Source organism: Macrobrachium nipponense, chromosome 22 (genome assembly GCF_015104395.2).
Source record: "Macrobrachium nipponense isolate FS-2020 chromosome 22, ASM1510439v2, whole genome shotgun sequence".
Classification (NCBI taxonomy): Eukaryota; Metazoa; Arthropoda; class Malacostraca; order Decapoda; family Palaemonidae; genus Macrobrachium; species Macrobrachium nipponense.
The window spans coordinates 54,214,543-54,234,892 of NC_087213.1; the positions used below are offsets into that span (position 1 = coordinate 54,214,543).

Sequence of the window (20,350 nt, forward strand, 5' to 3'; positions counted from 1 at the left end):
CTTGACCCTTGAATGTCCTGAGTTTGTTCAATACTTTCATAAGGAGATTCACTGGAGGGAAGACGTAAATCTTCTCCCAGTTGTTCCAGTCTAGAGCCAGGGCGTCCGTGGCGTAAGCCAGAGGGTCCAGGTTGGGGGCTACATAACACGGTAGTTTGTGGTTCGCGTTGGGATGCGAAGAGATCCACCTGTAGCCCTCTGGGACTCTTTGAAGGATCCATTGAACGAACTGTTGTCTAGTGACCATTCCGACTCTAGGTACTGATCGGGATAGGGCGTCTGCTATGAACGTTTCTCACTCAGCTATGTGGGTGGAGGAAAGATGCCAACTGAACTTGTCTGCCAGGGAGAAGATGGCTATCATGACGTGATTTAGATGACGTGACTTGGAGCCTTCCCTCCCTGTTTATACAATGTACTACCACTGCGCTGTCCAGGACTAGCTTTATGTGGGAGTACTTTGGTGGGTGTAACCTTTTCAGAGTCAAGAACACTGCCATTGCCTCCAGTACGTTTATATGGAACTGACGAACTGGGGTGACCAAATCCCTTGAACCTTTGGACCTGGGAATACCCTCCCCAGCCGCTTAAGGACGCGTCTGTGTGGATGGTGATCCCTGGTGGAGGGAACTGAAGGGTACTGACACTGATAGATTCTTGACTTTTGCCCACGGCCGAAGCCGATTCTTTAGAATCAGAGGAACTGAGGATAGCTTGTCCCTGGACCTGACATTTGCTCGCGAGCGCCAGATCCTGGTTAGGTCTTTCAGTTTGGCTTTCATTAAGATGTTCGTTACTGATGCAAACTGGAGAGAGGCCGAGGATCCTTTCCTGAGCTCTCCTTGATGCTAGTTTGTGACTTAGAAATTGCTTGACTGACTTCGCTATTTCTTTCCTTTTGGTAGATGGAATCGACAGAGTGTGTGAGGATAGATTCCATTGAATGCCTAGCCACTGAAAGTTGACTCTGGAGTGAGTCTTGACTTGGACTTGTTTATCTTGAATCCTAGATATTTCTAGGAACTGGATCACTTTCAGTGTGGCCTTGTTGGCAATTCGTCGACTGATGGGGCCCAGATCAACCAATCGTCGAGATACGCCCCACTACCATAATCCCTTGCGCTCTGAGCTGTTGCACTACTACTTCCGCTAGCTTCGTGAACACCCTGGGTGCCACGTTGAGTCCGAATGGAACTACCTTGAAGGAGAATGTCTGGTCTCCTATCTTGAATCCCAGGATACGGACGAAGTGTCTTGCAATAGGGATATGATAGTAGGCGTTCTGTAAGATCGATAGAGGTGGTGACGGCCCCACGGGGAAGTAAGGTCCGCACCTGTGAGATCGTGAGCATCTTGAACTTGTCGCAGCGGATGGCTAAGTTTAGCGGGACAAGTCTAAGATTACCCTTCTTTTGTGTGAGCCTTTCTTTGGCACGCTGAACAAGCGACCTTGAAATTTTAACCTCTGACTCTCGCTATAGCTCCTTTCTGAAGGAGGTCCTCTGCGTACTCTGTCAATTCTTTGGAAGGAAGTTGACGGAAAGGTCTGGCTGGAGGGGGGGGGGGTGGGTTCGTCAACCAGCTCCAACCCAGCCCTTTTGACACTATGCTCTGAGCCCACTGGCTGAAGTTCCACCGGTGGCGAAAGTGAAACAGCCTCCCTCCTACCTGAAGTTCTTCATTGGTTCTGGTAACCCCCTCGGCCTCCTCTGAAGTGCTTTCGCCCCTATTGAAGGGGCCTCCCGATCCTCTCCCACGAAAGGACCGCTTACCTCTGCCTCCCCTGCCGACCCGGGCGGGTCATACTTCTGAGAAGCTTGACTCTCGAAGGCTTGATTGTAAGCTGGAGAGATGGCGTATGAGGTGGAGGGTTGAGGCTGAGGGGATATCACATAAATTGGCTGTGATTGACCTTTAGACGTGGAGGGTTGGGCTGTCTGCACTAACGGCACTGCTGGAACTTGTTGAGAAAGCGTGGTTGCTTCTTTTGGTAGGTTGGAAAACGTCTGGGTTTCCTCTGTCCCTTACCTTTAGGTGTCGGGTCTTGCCTCCTCCTAGCCGTAAGGCCCCAACGGTCTTTAAGGCTCTGGTTCAACCTCGTAGCCTCTGCCTGGACTTCCTTAACCATAGCCTCTGGGAAGAGATCTGCGCCCCAGATGTTAGAAGAGAGTAACCTATTCGGCTCATGACGAATGGTTGCCTCTAGCGGACATGCTTCCTACAATTCGTTCTAAACAGTGGCAAACTCGAACATATCCGACTGCACCGTTTGAGTCAGGGCTTTGGTCATAAGCTTAAAAATTGGTTCGAACCATAAGCCATGGTTGCTACTTCAGACATAGCCATCAAGTTGATTGATCTGGCTAGTCGTGATTTTGAGTCAAATTCAGCCTGAATAAGACTATCTGGGAGCCTGGGTTTAGCTTTTCACCAAACTGCTCCATAGCACAGTCCGGTTTGAGTTTGCCAGCCGAGAACGTATTCGGCAAGTCTTCCCACAATTCTCCAATTGAAGGGAGCAACGGAGATGTGGGATCTGCTTCTTTCAACTGAGGCATGGGTTCCCCCTTCTGGGCTGCTGATATGGTCGACCTTGCTATCTTGGTTAGGAACGGGAGCGGGGTACTCTCATCCATTGTGAAAAATGGTAAAGGGACTTTTAAATGGTTGGTTTATCTTGGTGTTAGAACAATCCATGTCTCTAAACATCTGAGCCATTCTCTCTGAGCCTGGTCTCGAGAATAGAGGACTGTCTCCTTTGGTACCCTATCGTCCCGAACCATAGCCGAAGGCGTAAGCCTTGCGTAGCCTAGAAAGGAGGCTGTAGGCCTTCCGGGTAGAACTCGAAGTCCTCTATTCTTCGAGTTCCAAACTCCGGTATGGAGATGAGACCATCCTGGAAGGGGGCGTATGACGCTACTCTCCAAGGTGTTCATGGAGAAAGCAGGAAGTGAGTCATACGGAGGAAGCTGAGATCCACTAGTGTTGGAGAGTGAGGGAGAGGCTAGAGGCTTCTCTTAGCCCGGCTATAATAGAATCCTGAGAATGATCCTATCCGACAGGCGAGATATCATTTGTTCCATACTACTCTTAAGGACCCCACTAGGTCGCCCACCTGTTGCAACAGGCCAGCATTGGAGTCCAAAGCCGGAGCTGCTGCGGAGGTGGAGGGAGGCTCTGAATTGGAACCAAAGGTAGCGGAACTGGTGATTCTGCCGGGGTGCGAGAACTCACCTTGGGTTTACTTTTTCGAGGACTTAGAGCCGGAGCTAGACGCTTTAGACCTGTCTGGGCCGGGATACGAGCCGGAGACTTATGTGAGGAAGAAAGACGAGGACTTCTTCTTAGAAGACGATGACGTCTTAGTCAAGGTCATTACTTTAGACTTGATCTTAGGTCTACCGAAGCCTCAGGAGGAGTATACAATTCATCACCCGTAAAGCCTTGGAAGGATGGAGAGGTTGCAGGGGTAGAAGAAACAGTCACCCAACCCAAGACCCTTGGGTACCCACATTATTACCTCGACCAACAGGTCGTCTATACCTACCATCGGTTCAACATTAATATCCAGGGTTGCGACATCCGTGGAGATATCCTGGTCTTGTTTCGGTTAAGGAGGCCGCCAGCTGTGTTGTATGAAGGCAATAGTTGGGTCCGCCTCTACTGGGTCGACGTACCCTGTCGCCTTGCCTCCGGGAAAGATTAATAGATGCTAATCGCTTCTCGAGTATGTAGGGCTGACCCTTGCGGCGTTTTCTTTGCCAAAACCCCGACCCAGGCCCGCAGGTAGCCAGTGCGGTATCCCTTACTGCCGGAGCCTGTAAGAGAGGGCGTATTTTTAGATTTAAGAATCACTTAAAACTAAAACTTAGAGTAAACTTAAACTAGATGCCTTAAGTTAAAGTAAATGCTGAAAACTTAAGCACTAAAAAAGAAGCGAGCAGCTACTGGAGATGGAATACTTACGCCTTCCAAAAGCTGGCTACCCAGATCGTAACATATGGTACACGTTTCGTGGTACCAGAACCTGGATGTCCCCCGTGCGGAGTCGCGCATGGAGCATGGGACCGGCTTAAACTTCGTGTCCACAGGGGTCCTGAAGTGTAGCGGAACATCCCGGATGCTCACAGTTGGTGGCCTGTAAGTGGGGAAGACACATGAGTATCTTAAAGGGGGGCATCACTTACAGACTAAAGGACAAAAGAACTCCGTTACATGCCGGAGCTCGGAAAAATGGGATTTGGGCATAACCCTCCCTGCATTGCCTGAATAGGCTATAATCCCGGAGAGATCCGGTAAAAAATGAAAGGGAAAGGAGGGGGGGGGGGAATGGTTTAAGATACTTAAGATAAACTTATAGATAACTTAAACCTAAACACAATCGCGAACCGGACTTAGGTCCAGTGTGAAGCGGAGTGTAGTAACTCAGCAATACGGTAAGGAGTTAGTAGAGACCTACTGTATGATCCGGTCCACTCTACTGGGTGACTAGCTCCTTCCGCTGGATACCAGGACTCCGATCAGGGAGGAGCTCTAGTAAGGAGGGAAGGGCGAGAGGACATACATGCTCGAGCTGACCCGGAGCGACAAGGCAGTAACAGAGGGGGGGGAAGGCCAGGGCCCCCCACAACGTACCACCCGGCCGGACCGAGAAGCCGGAGAGGTCGAGACCAGTCTGGGTCTGTCCGACTCCCTAGCCCCTCCGCCTGAGGGGAGAGGGGGAGGCAGGCTCGGGTATGTGGAGCGAGCATGGGCAGACTGACCCACCCCCGCCCGACTCTATGGAAGAGCGGGAGGGGGGGGGAAGGGTGACTGGCAGGCGTCTGGCTGTCCCGTGATCACAGAGTGACCACGAGGCGGTAAACTGAAATACGGAAACCAAACCTAGGCCAACCAACTGATCAGAGAGAAGCTATCGGGAAGCAACCTGAACTGAAAAGCGGTAGCATATAGGCCCCACCAGGGCTAAAACCAATGATCAGAGAGAAGTATGAGGAAGCAACCGAACTGATCAGCGTAGAATAGGCTCCATGAGCCGGACCTAGGCTAAGCCAGACGCCAACTAACCTAACAAGGACAAAATATAATAAATAAAATAAAATGAAAGAAAGTAATATAGCAGGAGAAAAAATCCAGGAGTGTACGACTAACCCGAAGGCAAGTCTACCACTCAAAGCTAGTCAGGGGCCGATATTGAGAACCTGGACTAGGGTCTGGATAGAAAAAGCCTACATAAGGTGGTATACATGCATGCATGACAACCTGAGTAGACCTTAATCTAAATAAAGCGGAAAATCAAATAGAGCGTAAATAAATAAGGGATGTTCTAGGTATGGGAGACCAAGAACGAACCCATCACGCGGCAGGACCATGCTGCCATGCTTCCGACCCCGAGAACGTATTTATACCTAAAAAACGGCAAATACGTCTCAGGGACGGAAAAAACCAACTAATCGTAAATACTGAGTACTTAACTTAGCTGCTGCAATAGAGCACGCTCCATTATTGAAAATCCGAAGAAAGGGCACAAAAAAACACAGAGGAGAAAAATAAACAACGTTGTGACTGTGTGGGCGCTAACTGAAAAGGATGGCCACCAGAGGCGCAGCAAGTCGGCAGCATGGGATGGAGTAGTAGTAGTACGAGGATGCTCAACTCTGTGGGACGGCCTCCCCTATTGGAGGGTTTGTAGTGGGAGATTTCTATTGGCAATTTGGCTCGTCGGTAGTGGTCCTCACTCGCCTTAGCGGTTTCAATACCGACAACCCTCCTAGAGGGTGAGCGGAGTCAGTTTATAACTGACCTTTTTCCTTTAGGTTTTATTTCTTTTTCTATGGTATCTGTGTTAGCTACAATTTTACCCCTGAAATCAAAAATAGATTAAAGGATATTTCGCGCAAGCGACACGAGCTGAGCCCAGAAAATAAATTCTTATCCAATAAATATGTTTTGTAAAAATGCAAGTTTGAGTGGTGTGTATAAGAATAATTTTTTTCGTGTGAGTAGGTACCAGTACTTGTGTCTTTGTTGATGCCATATTTAGCCAAGTAATGTATGAGTATCTTAAAGATTCTAGTCAGGTGTGTAGTTGATTGAAGCAGGTGTAAATTCAGATTCTTTTGCTGTAATAGATCAAATTGACCTGTGTAAAGTGAATTTGTATGATTGCTAGAGAGATTTTTGGCTCTTTATGATCGGTTGGTAATCTCTTGTTTTATGTAAAATTAATTGTTACCTTGTATGATGTGTCTCCTTCAGATTCTAGGTATTAAGTCTGACCTAAAGTCATGTCTATTTATGTACAGTATTTTATTTTGTCACGGGGTCAATGACCTAAGTTGTTGTGATGCCAGGGTACAGTTTTACATCAATCAGTCAGTCTTCTTTTGTCATAGTATTTCTTGCACAGCTTTAATGAGACTTTATTTCTATTTTTATCAGGAATCAACGCCTCCAAAGAAGAAGTCTCCTACACCAACCAAGTCTAAAAAGACCCCTAAAAAGAAAGATACCCCACCCACGAAAACACCCGTCAAGCCTCCAATTGTCACCCCTACCCCTACTCCTAAAAAAGAGAAAGCCCAGAAGCCTAAAGAACCGAGAAAAGATGTGGTCAAGGCCACTATGGAAAAGCTACAACCACCAGTTGTGTCTCACAGCATTGACTCTGAGGTGAGTCGTATTGCAGATTTCACTTCACTGATGGTTACCTACCACCTTGTTTTCAGCGGACTCAGCCAGGGCGGACTTACAATTCTGTGATGGAGATGTAGATGTGACCATACCACCTCTCCCAGTTTGATTAACTTTCATATAAGTTGAACATTTCCTTCAGTTTCATTTATTGTTTACCCAAGGTATCTACATAGTGATTAAAGTCATTTTATGTACATTCAACTTCCCTGTCAGATATATACTTGGCTTTAGACTCCGTCGTCCCGACAGAAATTCAAATTTCGCGGCACACGCTACAGGTAGGTCAGGTGATCTAACTCCCTGCCGCGGGTGGGGGCTAGGACTAGGTAACCAATCCCGTTTTCTAATAACAATTGCTCTCGTCGCCGAGTTATGACAAACTCCTGTTGTTGGTTCCTCCTGATTTGGATTTTGTTTTTCGCTTGCCGTGGATCTTTTGGCTATCTTTTGGTGACGTATTGGATCTTTGGCTTGGCATACGCATTATCTTTTTTTGTTTTTTTTTTTTCTTTTTTTGCGTCAGTCGCTAGTACTGTCGTTAGTTTATGTGATTGAATGTATATCGTTAGACTACCGAACGTGCGGTTTGGTAGATCCTCACTGTAGAATTGATTTTTGTTTTTATGAAACTACAGCTCTTTTGTACAGTCAATTATCGTTCTGTTTACATTTACTGATTGACAGTCATTATTACGAAACTTTCGTAATAATGACAGTATACGTTTGCTGTATGCATTGAATTTATGGTACAGTGGGGCCTCGCTTAGTCGTGGATCAGCAATCACGGATTCAGTTAATCACGGGTTTTTCCTCGGACCACTTCTCAATCTATATCACTGGTATGAATCGCAGCATCGAGGGCTTGTAGGCTAAGCCTTGTCCGGTTCCGGTAACCATCAAATGCATGAACAGATTCACATTATGATATTAACTGACAATAAAGGTAATAAAACCATTCTCACCTTATATATTATTGGCATATCTTCATAATATTATAGCCTATTCATGGAATAATTCCACATCATTGACATCAACTTGTAGTTGAACGGCCAGCAGAAATGTAAACATTGAGTTACACTTAACAGCACCTTTGCCATTCTTAACCTTTTAGAAATGTTAATAGTAGTAGTGTAATTACAGAAGTAATAACATTTAGGAAAACATTGCAGTCATACAAACGATAATTGTCATAGATTATCGTATTATTGTTTGCGATCGGCGACGAAGCGTAAATGTAATAAAACCATTTTTACCTTATATATTATTGTCATATATTCATAATAAAACACAAATCTTATATATTATTGGCATATCTTCATAATAAAAAGACTCTTCAAGGAATAATTCCTTAGGGAATGCATTTTTCAAAAGATAAAAATACACTTTACATGTTTACAGCATGCAATGATTACTTTATTTTGATGTGATTACATTAATTTTACAGTATGGTATTCTAAGCAGTACAGTAACTATTATCATAAATGTATATTCCTTCACGAAAAAAATACGTATGACAACCGTGACGTCACCAAACCTAGTCTCGTTGGTACATACTATTTTTACACAATGTGAGTGGTTACACCGTTCTACAAACTACCGATGTATTTTTACGTAAGTATCCTCTAAATTCTGTCATAAATCACTTTACTTACTTTTTTTGTGGAGCCCAAATACTACGTATATCCCCGGAAAATTAACGAAATCTCGAATTTTATCATAGAGCAAGTAGAGCAAGATTCACTAATTACTGTGTTTTCTTCTTCTTTTCATGACTAAATGCATTTTTAGGATACACTCATTTACAAATTTTCAAATACTATGAATGTAAATAGCAAAATCTCTCTCTCTCTCTCTCTCTCTCTCTCTCTCTCTCTCTCTCTCTCTCTCTCTCTCTCTCTCTCTCTCTCTCTCTCTCTCTCTCTCTCATAAAAAAACTAAAATACTGATCTATTATTCTGTGATTTATGAAACTGCTTCAATACAACTTTTATAGTTGACTAAATGATTTTCACATTTTAACAGTAAACAAAAGAATATCTTATCGCTATCCATGTTTCATTTCTTATCACCATAAAAATATTTAAAATACAAATTTCATTGTGTTATTCTCCAGCTAAGCTAGTAACAGTATTCTCGTCCCAAGCTGCTCTCTCAAGCTATTCAGCAGTTACTCTCATCCCAAGCTGTTCTCTCTCTCTCTCTCTCTCTCTCTCTCTCTCTCTCTCTCTCTCTCTCTCTCTCTCTCTCTCTCTCTCTCAATGAAATATGAATTACTGTATCATAATATCATAAACTATTATGTGCAAAGTTAAAAATAATAATAATTCCATTAATAAATTAGTTTCTTTTAGCAACTAAATTGTTTTCCAAAATAATTCTTTCGGTAATAAACATGCATCAGCTGATTCTAAACGTAAACAAAAGACACAAATAGATTTTTATTGCTGAATTTTGCTGTTTATACATTAATATTATAGTTGGGTGCTGTAATCATTACAGTAAATCATGTTTTTTTTTTATCATAAATATGTTCATTCACGAAATAGATATACTATGTACTTTTAGTTTGCTGCAGCAGCCAAATCATGAAAATAGAAAGGAATTATTAGGTAAATATACTTTTGTTTGCTGATTTGATGAAGGGGCAATTGAAGATAGGAAAGAATAACTTTGAAACTGTCTTGAATTTAGTTTAAGGTGATAGTTGAAGACATATTTGGTGCTTGAACTAAAGTAGGCAGTTATAAACATTGAAATAGTGGTCTTGGGTGGGTTAATTATTAAAGTAGGCAGTTTAAAGCAATTTTTAGGAGGGGTACCAGGATAGCACGGGTATTTACTTATCACGGGGGGTTCTGGGCCCTATCCCCCGCGATTAACGAGGCCCTACTGTATTACAGTAAATTTGCTGTATTACAGTGGATGTATACAGCTCTTTTGTATCAGTCATTTTTACCTACTGTATAATTTTACTGAATGACAGTCATTATTATGAAACTTTTGATATGATTTAATTCCTTCATTACTGAAGTTTCGTTGTGTAGTTATTTAACACTTACTGATTTTTCTGGCATGAATACCGAGTTACGCAGGATGAAATTGCAGTTGCTTGCAATGGAAGGTAAGAGTGCTCTGAAAGATTTCTGTGCAGTGTTCCCAGTGTAGTGGAGGGGGCATCTGGTCGGCTCTGCAACGCTCAAGGCCGAGGCCCGACCTCTTCCAAACTCCCAGGCCCAGAGGAGGAGGAATGTCGAAAGCCTTACGGAGGTTGTGGAGGATCCCCACTGATCAGGCGTCCCTTCGGCAGAATCTGTGTCTTCCCAGACTGCCAGGGATCGCCATTGCAAAGGCATCCAGAGAGAGTGCTTCTCTTCATCCGACTTCGAGTCTTCCCAGCACGCCGAGGCACATTGCAGCCTCAGCCAGACGAGCTCCGCCAGGCTGCGCTTCAGCCGCCAAAGCGCCAGCGAGGCACGAGTCGCCAGCCTACAGCCAGACGAGCTGCCAGCCAGGCGTGAGCCGCTTTCCAGCCGCAAAGCGCCAGCCAGGCACGAGTCTTCTTCCGGACGCGAACCTTCATCCAGGCGCGAGGCGCCAGACATTTTGCCTTCCAAGATAGAGCATTCTTCTAGACGCAAACGAGTTTCTGGAAGTGTCGATGACCGTGACAAAGACGCAAGATGTCGCACAGGCGGCCGTCGCCTTTGTCAGGGCAGACGTGAGACACCTTCCAGACTCTCTGAGCTACTTAGAAGAAGCCCTTCTCCAAGAGAACAGAGGACTGATATAACAGGTAACTCCTCTCAGAATAAACGCTCACCTTCTGTTGATTGCGATTCCCCCATCAAGATGAGGCAAGAACTTGAGGATATTTCCGATGAAGAATCCCCTTTCTCGATGTCCCGAACGGACACGAGGCGCCTGTTAGGAGAGATGCGCTTCCCAGCAGCACTGCTCCTTCCGTCTGCGAGGCTTCTTCCAGGCGCGAGGCGCCAGACCGAAGATCGCCGTCTTTCGACCGCTCTTACTAGGACAGAAGCCCCTCTCCTTATGAGCGAGAACCTGCCTCCCCAATCAGGCTCTCCTCTCCTTGCAGGCGCTTGTGCGCCTACCAAGCGCTCTTCTCAGCAGTTGCCCTTAATGGGAGAAACGTCTCTTCTCTTTGTTTTCAGGACTGCGCTGCCGAGTGGGGACCTTCGGGTCCTACCTGGCGTAAGCCAATTCTTTGAGGAGGGATCCTGCCCCTCCCTCGGTTTATACGGGAATCTAGACGTCCTCCACTGCTGATCGTCTGACGAATTCGGAGGGATTTCGCCGAGTGCTTTAGATTCTGCGGAATTTCTGGCATTCGCAGTGTTCGAGTTTCTTATGATCTCTTAACACTTAACGCACACGAATTCCCGATGATTTTTACGATGTTCGGGAACCTCGAAAATGCTCGATATGATCTGTCATCTAAGTGGGCTGGCCCTCATTGACAAGATCATAAAGGTTCTGTCATGTAAGTGGGTAAGCCCATTGACAAGATCCAAAAAAGGCTTTGTCATGTAAGCGGGTTAGTCCCCATTGACAGACCCTAATAAGGTTCTGTCGCGTAAGTGGATAAGACCCCATTGACAGATCCACAAGAACTCTCAGTCATAGGTCACTACCTCGCTGAGGCTCTTGAGGCAAAGCAGACTCATGGACATTATTCATGAAGTCTTCTGCCTAATAAGATAAGAAGCTTGAACTGTCACCTTCGGGTCTCGGTTCACATTGAAGTTTTTTCCTTCGGGAAAAATTCTCTTTCTTTATCTTGACTAGAGGAAAAATTCTCTTTCTTTATCTTGACTAGAGAACAAAGACGGTAAATCTCCAATCCTTACTCTCTCTCTCTCTCTTCTTAGGGAAAAGAATGTAGGATGGAAGTCATTGTACAAAAACCTGCTAATATACTATGTATATTACCCTCACGACATGTTCTGTTAAGCAGTTGATTTGTCCGAGGTGCAGATGCATAAATAGTTAGCTCTATCGATGCCAACTGAGACGATGAGTATCCTAATTGGACTGCAAACCTAACAGAAGTTTCCAGTTTCGATTTTTGATACTATTGGTGTTGTCACGACAACACCAACTCAGCTTTTGTATTTACCGAAATCCGTTTCTCTTTAATATATTTGCACGAGCGTATTTTCTGCTCAATGGTTCTAGCCGAACCCATTCCTTCGTAGAATGGAATAGTTGGCAACTCAGGATGAAGAGGCGGCGAGAGCTTACGTTATTTGAGACTGTTGTCATTGCCATAGCAGCTCAGTTCCAGCGGACTCTTCGCGGTGCCCGGTCTGTTACGTCTCTCTCTCCTGCAATGTTGTACTGCCGAACCGTATCTCTGCCCAATAATCACGGACTTAGGTCCCTGATTAACGGGGATTCTTGCATACATGAATGAACATCTTCTGCTCTGTCGTTCGGTTTATTCGCCTTCGACATTGCTAGAATATTTTCAACAGATACTTCTTGGACTCTTTCTTTTTCTGTTTACCGCCCTGTAACAGAAATCTTAATAGTCCACCACTGCTTCACACTAGCTTATGAGGAATGTTTTCTTCAGACATCGGAGATTGTCTGCAGAAATTTTTCGTATTCCTAGATGTGCAAGTTCTTTGTTCACTCCGAATTAACAGATGTTTCGGAAGACATTGCTTGTTCCCCAGATTGACAGTTCTGCTTTCTATGTTCAGCTCTTGAGAAGCAGTTCTGCAGGCAGTACTTCCCGGAGTTTTTCTTTACTGAAAAACGATCCGCTTTCATAGCTAACGACTTATCTCAGGACAGCCATGAAATAGAGGTTAGTTTTTTTTTCAGTCCTTGGTAAGCACGGGTTCAGAATCTTGAGAATCTTTCTCTCGATTCGACTGTTACGAAGTAGGTTGCTTCTCTGTCCTCCTTCGTCTTCTACGGCATATAGTGTTGTTTTCTCCTTAACAGAGATTCAACTACTATGAGAATGTCTTGCCTTCTGGAACCTCGGTATCGAGAAGGCATTTGACTTTCTCTTGTGAGACACATGCCTTAACAAATTCGTCACCGTCTCCGTCCTATCGGTGACAAACCGATTATAGTCTTTCGGCTTAACAATTCTACGCGTTTTAGCTGTTTGCTATCATTCTGGTTATTAAATGGTTTCAGTATGAAGTCAGAGACACGGTGGTCCAAGTTATTTCGGACAACACCGCGGCTATGACATCCATCAGAAACAAGGAGAACACATTCCTTCTCCCTTTATGAGGTAACAAGAACCCTTCTTCTGGACGGAGGAGAGAGGGATCTTGCTCCTTACCAGATTAATTCAGGGAGAGAGAGGAATGTGAGGGCGGACCTGTTAAGCAAGAAGAACTAAGTCCTTCCTCTGGAGTGGATCCTCAATCTCAATGTGTGACAAAGCCTAGGGGCCCTGTGAGACAGGCCACATTAGACCTGTTCACCACGTATCAGTACAGGAGTCTGGACAACTTTTACTCCTTGTTAGATTACCCGAGAGCAATAGCTTTCGTGCTCTCCTACTGAACTGGTCAGGCAACGACGCATAGATCTTTCCCCCATTCGAACTGGTGGGGAAATTGATGGAAAAGTTCTTGTCCTCTACAGAGATGACTCTACCCCTTTTCGCTCCCTTTGGCCAACTCAGAATGGTTCTCAGAGGTTCTGGAATGGTTTAGGACTTCCCCAGATCTCTTACACATAAGGAGAGATCGGCTCAGACTACCCCACTTCGAGAGCTCTCTAAATCCCGCTCTCTGCCTGACTGCCTTTCGACTATCGAAAGACTCGTCAGGGCAAGAGGCTTTTCGTGAAAGGCTGCTAGCGCGATCGCCAGAGGCCACAGGTCCTTAACTTTACGGGTGTTCCAGTCGAAGTGGGAAGTCTTCCAACAATGGTACAGGTCGAAGAAACCTTCCTCTTCCAATACCTCTGTGACCGACTTTGCTGATTTTCCTCTCTTTCTGAAAGAAGAATTTCACCTGGCTGTATCCACATTTAAGGATATAGAAGCATGCTCTCCACTGTCCTTAGTACAGGGGCCTAAAGATAGCGGAGGACAAGGATCTTCACGATCTTATCCGGTCCTTCGAGACCTCCAAGAAAAAGTCCTCACTTCCACCTAGTTTGAATCTGGACATGGTCCTATAATTCCTCACATCCATCAAGTTCGAGCCTTCTCATCAGGCTTCCTTTAGAGACCTAACGAGGAAATGTATTTTTCTCTTGGCCATCGCAACTGCTAAAAGGACAAGTGTACTCCATGCCTCCGACTCGAGAGTCGGATTTAAAGGAGACTTGGCAATATGTTCTTTTAAGCCATTATTCCTGGAAAAGAACGGGAACCCCTCAAAACCCTGGCCTAGAAGCTTTGAGGTTAAGGGACTCTCCCCCTTGGTAGGGAGGGAGATTGAGAGGTCTCTCTGCCCAGTTATGACCCTTAAGTTCTATCTTCAGAGGAAGAAACAGATTAAGGGTAGCCTAGAGAGTCTATAGTGTGCAGTGAGCTACCCAAGAAGACCTATGTCTAAGAACGCACTGGCGTTCTTTGTGAGAAGTGTCTTCCCTGAAGCACATGAGACGTGTCATGACGACTCCTTCAAGCAAGCTTAGAGTATAAGCGCATGAGGTGCGAGCCATTGTGACTTCTTTATTCTTTCATAGAATATGTCTATGAAGGACATTCTAGCTGCCACGTACTGGAGATGCAACTCTGTCTTTGCATCCCACTACCTGGAGGAAATAAGAGTTACTTCCGAGAAAAGCTTCTCGCTGGTTCCTTACGTATCTGTGGATTCAGTGCTGGGCCAGGGAGCTGATGCCGATCCTTATTTAGTTTAATTAGTTTTTTAAATGTTTGGTGTTGGGTTTTTTGGGGTTTGAAAGAATGTTTGGGGAAATTTTCTTTCAATCTCAGTTACTAACCCGGGTATTAGGATCAGGTGATCAGGATCGGTGTTGTGCTCCTTGATGTTGCCTTTGGCAAAGGTGTTTTGTCATGTAAGTGGATTAGCACCCATTGGCAAAGATATTCAGGTTCTGTCGAGTAAGTGGATAAGACCCCATTGACAGATCCCCAAGATCTCTCAGCCATAGGTCTTTACCTCGCTGAGTCTCTTGAGGCGAAGCAGACTCTTAGACAACAGCCACAAAGTCTTCTGCCAAATCATGTAAGAACCAAGGTTTTTATCCTACAACATGTGTTATTTTCCTGTTCTTTTCAGTAATTTAGCTGTCTCTTACCCTCCACCAAGGGTGCCAATCAGCTTAGTACGTATATATCTGACAGGGAAGTTGAATGTACAAAAATGATATTGTTATGATACAATAAAGTTTTGTACATACTTACCTTGCAGATATATACAATTAAATGGCCCACCCAACCTCCCCTCAGGAGACAGGTGGAAGAGAAAATCTGATTAGAAAACGGGAATGGTTCCTAGTCCTGCCACCCAGCAGCAGGGCGGTAGATCACCTGACCTACCTGTAGCGTGTGCCACGAAACTTGAATTTCTGTCGGGACGACGGAGTCTAAAGCTAAGTATATATCTGCCAGGTAAGTATGTACAAAACTTTATTGTATCATAACAATATCATGTTTAATAGCTGATTGTAAATGCTGGATGTTTTTCTTGAATCATTACACCTTGGGTCACAGTGAATTATCATAGAATTTCTGACATGAGAATTACAAGAACAGGAATTTTGATGGAATTCATTTGTTTAGCAGAGTATATATATGGGTAGAAGTCCTCAAAGAAAGTGTATGGCAGCGTAGGATTATCAGGGACCAAAAAATAATTGTGCTCAGCCAATGGCATTTGTTTTCACCTTAGACTGATACAGCTGATGAGAAGAGTGATCTAGAGGATGGTTTAGGAGAGAGTACAGAAGCAGCAGAAGCACTCATGGCTCTTGCTGGTGCTGACGTGAACGGAAGGGCAAGATCAACGTCATCGTCATCAACTACCTCATCTTCTTCCTCGAGCTCTGCATCAGGGTCTACGGGAGAGGAAATTAGATCCCCTGTCCTCATGGAGCATAGTTACTGCTTGCCATGGGCTCCCAAGGATGGACCAGCATCATTCCTTCCTCCAGGTATGGGTTCCTTCCTTTTGATGGTTTTAGTCTCAAGCGTGTTTGACATGTAGTAGAGTGCAGGAATAGGCTTTTCCGTTGTGTGTGTGTATTCTTTAATGGCCACTAAGAGTTCCCAGAAAAGTCAGTTTGTTCATGAAACTTACCTGTCAGATATATATATAGCTGTATTTCTGACGTCCGACAGAATTTCAAAACTCGCGGCACACGTAGTGGGGCGGCCAGGTGGTAGTACCCATTCCCGCCGCTGGGAGGCGGATATCAGGAACCATTCCCATTTTCTATTCATATTTTTTCTGTCGCCGGTGCTGCAAACAACTGTTTACAGTACCTCCGTCTAGGATTTTTTGATTATCTCGCTTAATATTATCTGGATTGACTTTTGGTATCGACTTCTGGATTGTTGGATTGGCACGCGTAATAGTGGATTGGTTTTTGATTTTGGATTGGCTTTTCTGGGTACATGATGTCTGGATCGAAGTACTGGAAGTTTTCAGAGTGTGTGTGTGAGGAGTGAATGTAAGGTGAGGCTTCTTAAACCTTCAGTTGATCCTCACACAGTTTGTATGGATTGCAGGGGGCATGTTTGCGTGGTTGATGATCGGTGCAATGAATGTAAGGATTTGGATGATGATAAATGGAAGATGTATGAGACCTATCGACGTAAATTGGAGCGCGATAGAGTCAGGAGGTCTTCCTCCAAGGGCAGTTCTACTAAAGGTAAGGATAGTAACATTTCTCCTCCTCTAACACCAGTAGATTTTGCTCAACCTAATCCTGTTTTGTTGCCTTCGGGCCCCAGTGCTGTGTCTGGAGAAGGTAACACCCTTTCTCTGATTCTGGAGTCTATTCGTGCTCTCGAATCTAAAGTATTGGCCCTAGAAACCGGCCCTGTGAAAGTTTGTTTTTGTTTAGTGCCCCTAATGGTTTGTGGAGGGGGCGTCAGATCGGCCCCATAATGCCTCTAGGCCTAGACCTCTATCGGACTCCCAGGACTCAGGGAGTGGGTATGTCGAAAGCCGCAAGAGGGTTACGGGGCTCCCCACCGATCTGGCGTCCCTTCGGCAGGCCTTGTTGCTAAATCCCAGGCTGCCAAGGAGCGCGCACGAGCGCGTGTCCTGAAAGATTGCTTTTTCGTCCTCCGAAGCGTCCTCCCCGCGCAAGGGGTGGAGCGCTCGGAGAGACTCGCGTCTGTTGAAAAGGACCTTTCGCTTTGAGGACGCTTCACGTCCTATGTCTCCTCTTTTCGTCAGAGGACGCTTATGACGCCTTTCCTCCGCAGAAGAGAGGAAGGCTTTCTACCGAAGAGGACGTTAGTTTCCACGCACAGGCGTGTTCACCTGAGAGGCAGATAGCTGTACCTGCTAGAAGGAATGAGGCGTCCCCTCCCCGCCCCTCGCCTTCTCGCAAGGCTCAGTCCTGCCCCTTCTTTTGCTCCTTCGTCACCTACGAAGGATATCCTAGTGTCCCTTCAGGACCAGATACGTCGGCTGATGGCTCAAGGAGGACTCGCCCAGCAGCAGTCGAGCCTAAGCGTAGGACAGGACGTTTCGGGGCTGCCCGTCAAGAGGACGAAGCAGCCTCATTCTCTCTCGTCTCGCTCGTCTCTCTCTCCTCCTCCGGATCGTCAACGTTCTCGTTCTCCTAGCAGATCTTTTACTCTCTCAGGAGAGGACGCTCGTCAGGACGCTCGGCGTTCGAAGCAGGACGCTTTGCGCTCTCGGCAGGTAGCGGTTGAGGACGCTCGGCAGGACGCTCGGCGTTCTAGACAGGACGCTTTGCGCTCTCTTCAAGACACTTTTGAGGACGCTCGGCAGGACGCTCGGCGTTCGAAGCAGGACGCTTCGAGTTATAGACAGGACGCCTTTGAGGACGCTCCGCAGGACGCTCGCCGTGTGAAGCAGGACGCTTTTCGAGCGAAGCAGGACGCTTTTGAGGACGCAAAGCAGGACGCTCGCTTAGCTAAGCAGGACGCTTTTGGCGCCTCTCGTCAGGAAGCTCGCGCTTCCTCTCGTAGAGACGTTTCTGTTAAGACAGTTCACGTTGCTTCTAAGGACGCTCCTCTTTCGCAAGATGTCCGTACCTCTAAAGATCGACGTAAGGCCGATTCCGTACCTGTAGCGGATACTTCCAACCAACGGAAGTCATTGTTCAGGATTGAGACTGCTGGACGTACTCCTCTCCTGATGGCGTTCTCCAGTTCCTCTTAGGGAGGAAGGGAACTTAGTAGTCCAGGGAGTTCCGTCGAAGAAGAACAGCCGGTAGCTTCAGCTGTCTCGGACTACAAGGTTCTTGTTAGGCTGTTACGTTCAGCCTTCAGGGAGAAGTTCCAGCCGGCAGCCCCTAGGTCTCCTCCCTCTCAACTTTCGTCTTCCAAGACAGTTAAGACCCCTGAATTCGTCGAAATGAAGACATCGCTGTCGACCAAGAGGGCGTTTAAGAAGCTTCAAGACTTTATGTCCAGAAGGAAGGATCAGGGCAAGACCACTTTCGCCCATCCACCCTCTAGACTCGCCGGGAAAGGGGGAGTTTGGTATGAGACCAAGGAGGATGTGGGAGTAAAGGTTCCTTCGTCCGCTCTGGGTGACTTCTCCAGTTTAGTGGACGCTCAGAGGAGGTCTCTCTTATCGTCTGCTAAGGTGTCCTGGACTCCGGTGGAGACTGACCACCACTTGAAGGGACTGCTTCGTACCCTTAATGTTTTTAATTTCCTAGATTGGTGTCTGGGAGTTTTAGACCTTCAGTCTAGGAGTCCTGATTCTCTCAGTCTGGGGGGAGCTGTCCAGCGTGTTGTCATGTATGGACAAGGCCGTCAGGGATGGTTTGGAGGAGCTAGTTTCTCATTTTGGAACTGCCTTCCTGAAGAAAAGAGCACTGCTTTGCAATTTACCGCTAAGTCGGTATCTCCCGCTCAGAAAGCGGAATTGCTCTTTGCGCCTCTTTCGGACCATCTCTTCCCCCAGGCTATGGTAAAGGATCTTGCACAGAGTTTGCAAGAAAAGGCGACCCAGGACCTCTTGGTTCAGTCTTCAAGACGTCCAGCAGCTCCTTCCACTTCGACATTCAGCAAACCCCGAAGAAAGTCAAACCCTTTCGCGGGGCACCCCCCTCGAGAGCAGCTCCTCGAGGGAGAGGGTTTTCGAGAGGAAGAGCTTCATTCAAACCCAAAACCAGCAAATGAAGATCTCGTCCTTCAGACGCCAGTCGGGCCAGACTGGAATTCTTTGCGGAGGCTTGGAGGCAGAGAGGGGCGGATCCTTGGACCCTCAGGATAGTAGAGCGGGGGTACAAGATCCCCTTTTACATCCTCCTCCTTTAACATCGACTCCCAGAGACCTCTCTCCATCTTATCAGGGAGAGAAGAAAAGTGTTCTTTTCGATCTGTTAGACCAGATGGTCGAAAAAGAGCGGTGGAACAAGTCTTGGACCTAGAGTCACCGGGCTTCTACAACAGGATTTTCCTAGTGCCGAAGCAGTCGTCAGGTTGGCGCCCGGTCCTGGATGTGAGCAGGCTCAATCTTTTGTAGAAAAGATCAAGTTCAAAAATGGAGACGCCTCAGTCGGTGCTGGGAGCCTTGAGACCTGGCGACTGGATGGTGTCTCTGGACCTGCAGGACGCGTACTTCCACGTCCCAGTCCACCCTCTTTCAAGGAAGTACCTGAGATTCGTCTTGGACAACAGGGTTTGGCAGTTCAGAGCCCTTTGTTTCGGTCTCAGCACGGCCCCGATGGTTTTCACAATGATTATGAGGAATGTAGCGAAGTGGCTCCATTCGTCAGGAATCAGGATATCCCTCTACCTCGACGATTGGCTGATCAGAGCGTCGTCGAGGCAGAAGTGTCTGAAGGACCTTCAGTTTACGTTAGCCCTAGCAAAGTCTCTGGGTCTTTTTGGTCAACTCCGAAAAGTCGCATCTGACCCCAACACAGTCCATCGTGTATCTGGGGATTCAGATGGATTCAGTGGCTTTTCGGGCGTTTCCATCCCAGGAACGTCAGCGACTGGGGTTAGAGAAAGTCGCAGCCTTCCTAGAGAGAGAAGCTTGTTCGGTGAGGGAGTGGATGAGTCTGCTGGGCACCATTTCCTCGCTAGAAAAGTTTGTCTCGCTGGGAAGACTGCACCTCAGGCCTCTTCAATTTTTCCTTGCGGAAGAATGGACGTCGAAAGAGGACCTGAATGCGATCCTAAGGATCTCCAACAAGGTAAAAGTCCACTTAAGATGGTGGCTCGACCCTCAGAAGTTACGAGAGGGCTTCTCCTTAAATCTTCTGAGCCCCGACCCTAGTGTTGTTCTCAGACGCTTCCATTCCGGTTGGGGAGCAAACACTAGGGGGGAGGAAGTGTCAGGCTCCTGGAGAGGGGAACAAGGAGCCTGGCACATCAATGTAAAGGAACTGGCAGCGATATTCCTGTCGCTGCAGTTCTTCGAAGAAAAACTGTCAAGCAAGGTTGTTCAAGTCAACTCAGACAGTACCACAGCCCTTGCGTATCTAAAGAATCAGGGAGGAACTCGCTCCAGATCCCTTTTTC

At 46.5% G+C, this 20,350-nt stretch overlaps 1 protein-coding gene across 3 annotated transcripts in view; it reads left to right on the top strand.

Moving 5' to 3' along the window:
• LOC135198661 (histone-lysine N-methyltransferase SETD1-like) overlaps nucleotides 1-20,350 on the top strand; it is a 184,947-nt gene that overhangs the window by 150,113 nt on the left and 14,484 nt on the right. For all 3 annotated transcript variants that reach the window (XM_064226454.1, XM_064226452.1, XM_064226453.1), the window contains exons 14-15: nucleotides 6,442-6,672; nucleotides 15,558-15,819. In XM_064226454.1, coding sequence (XP_064082524.1) covers nucleotides 6,442-6,672; nucleotides 15,558-15,819 — 493 coding nt within the window. The remainder of the gene's footprint in view (nucleotides 1-6,441; nucleotides 6,673-15,557; nucleotides 15,820-20,350) is intronic.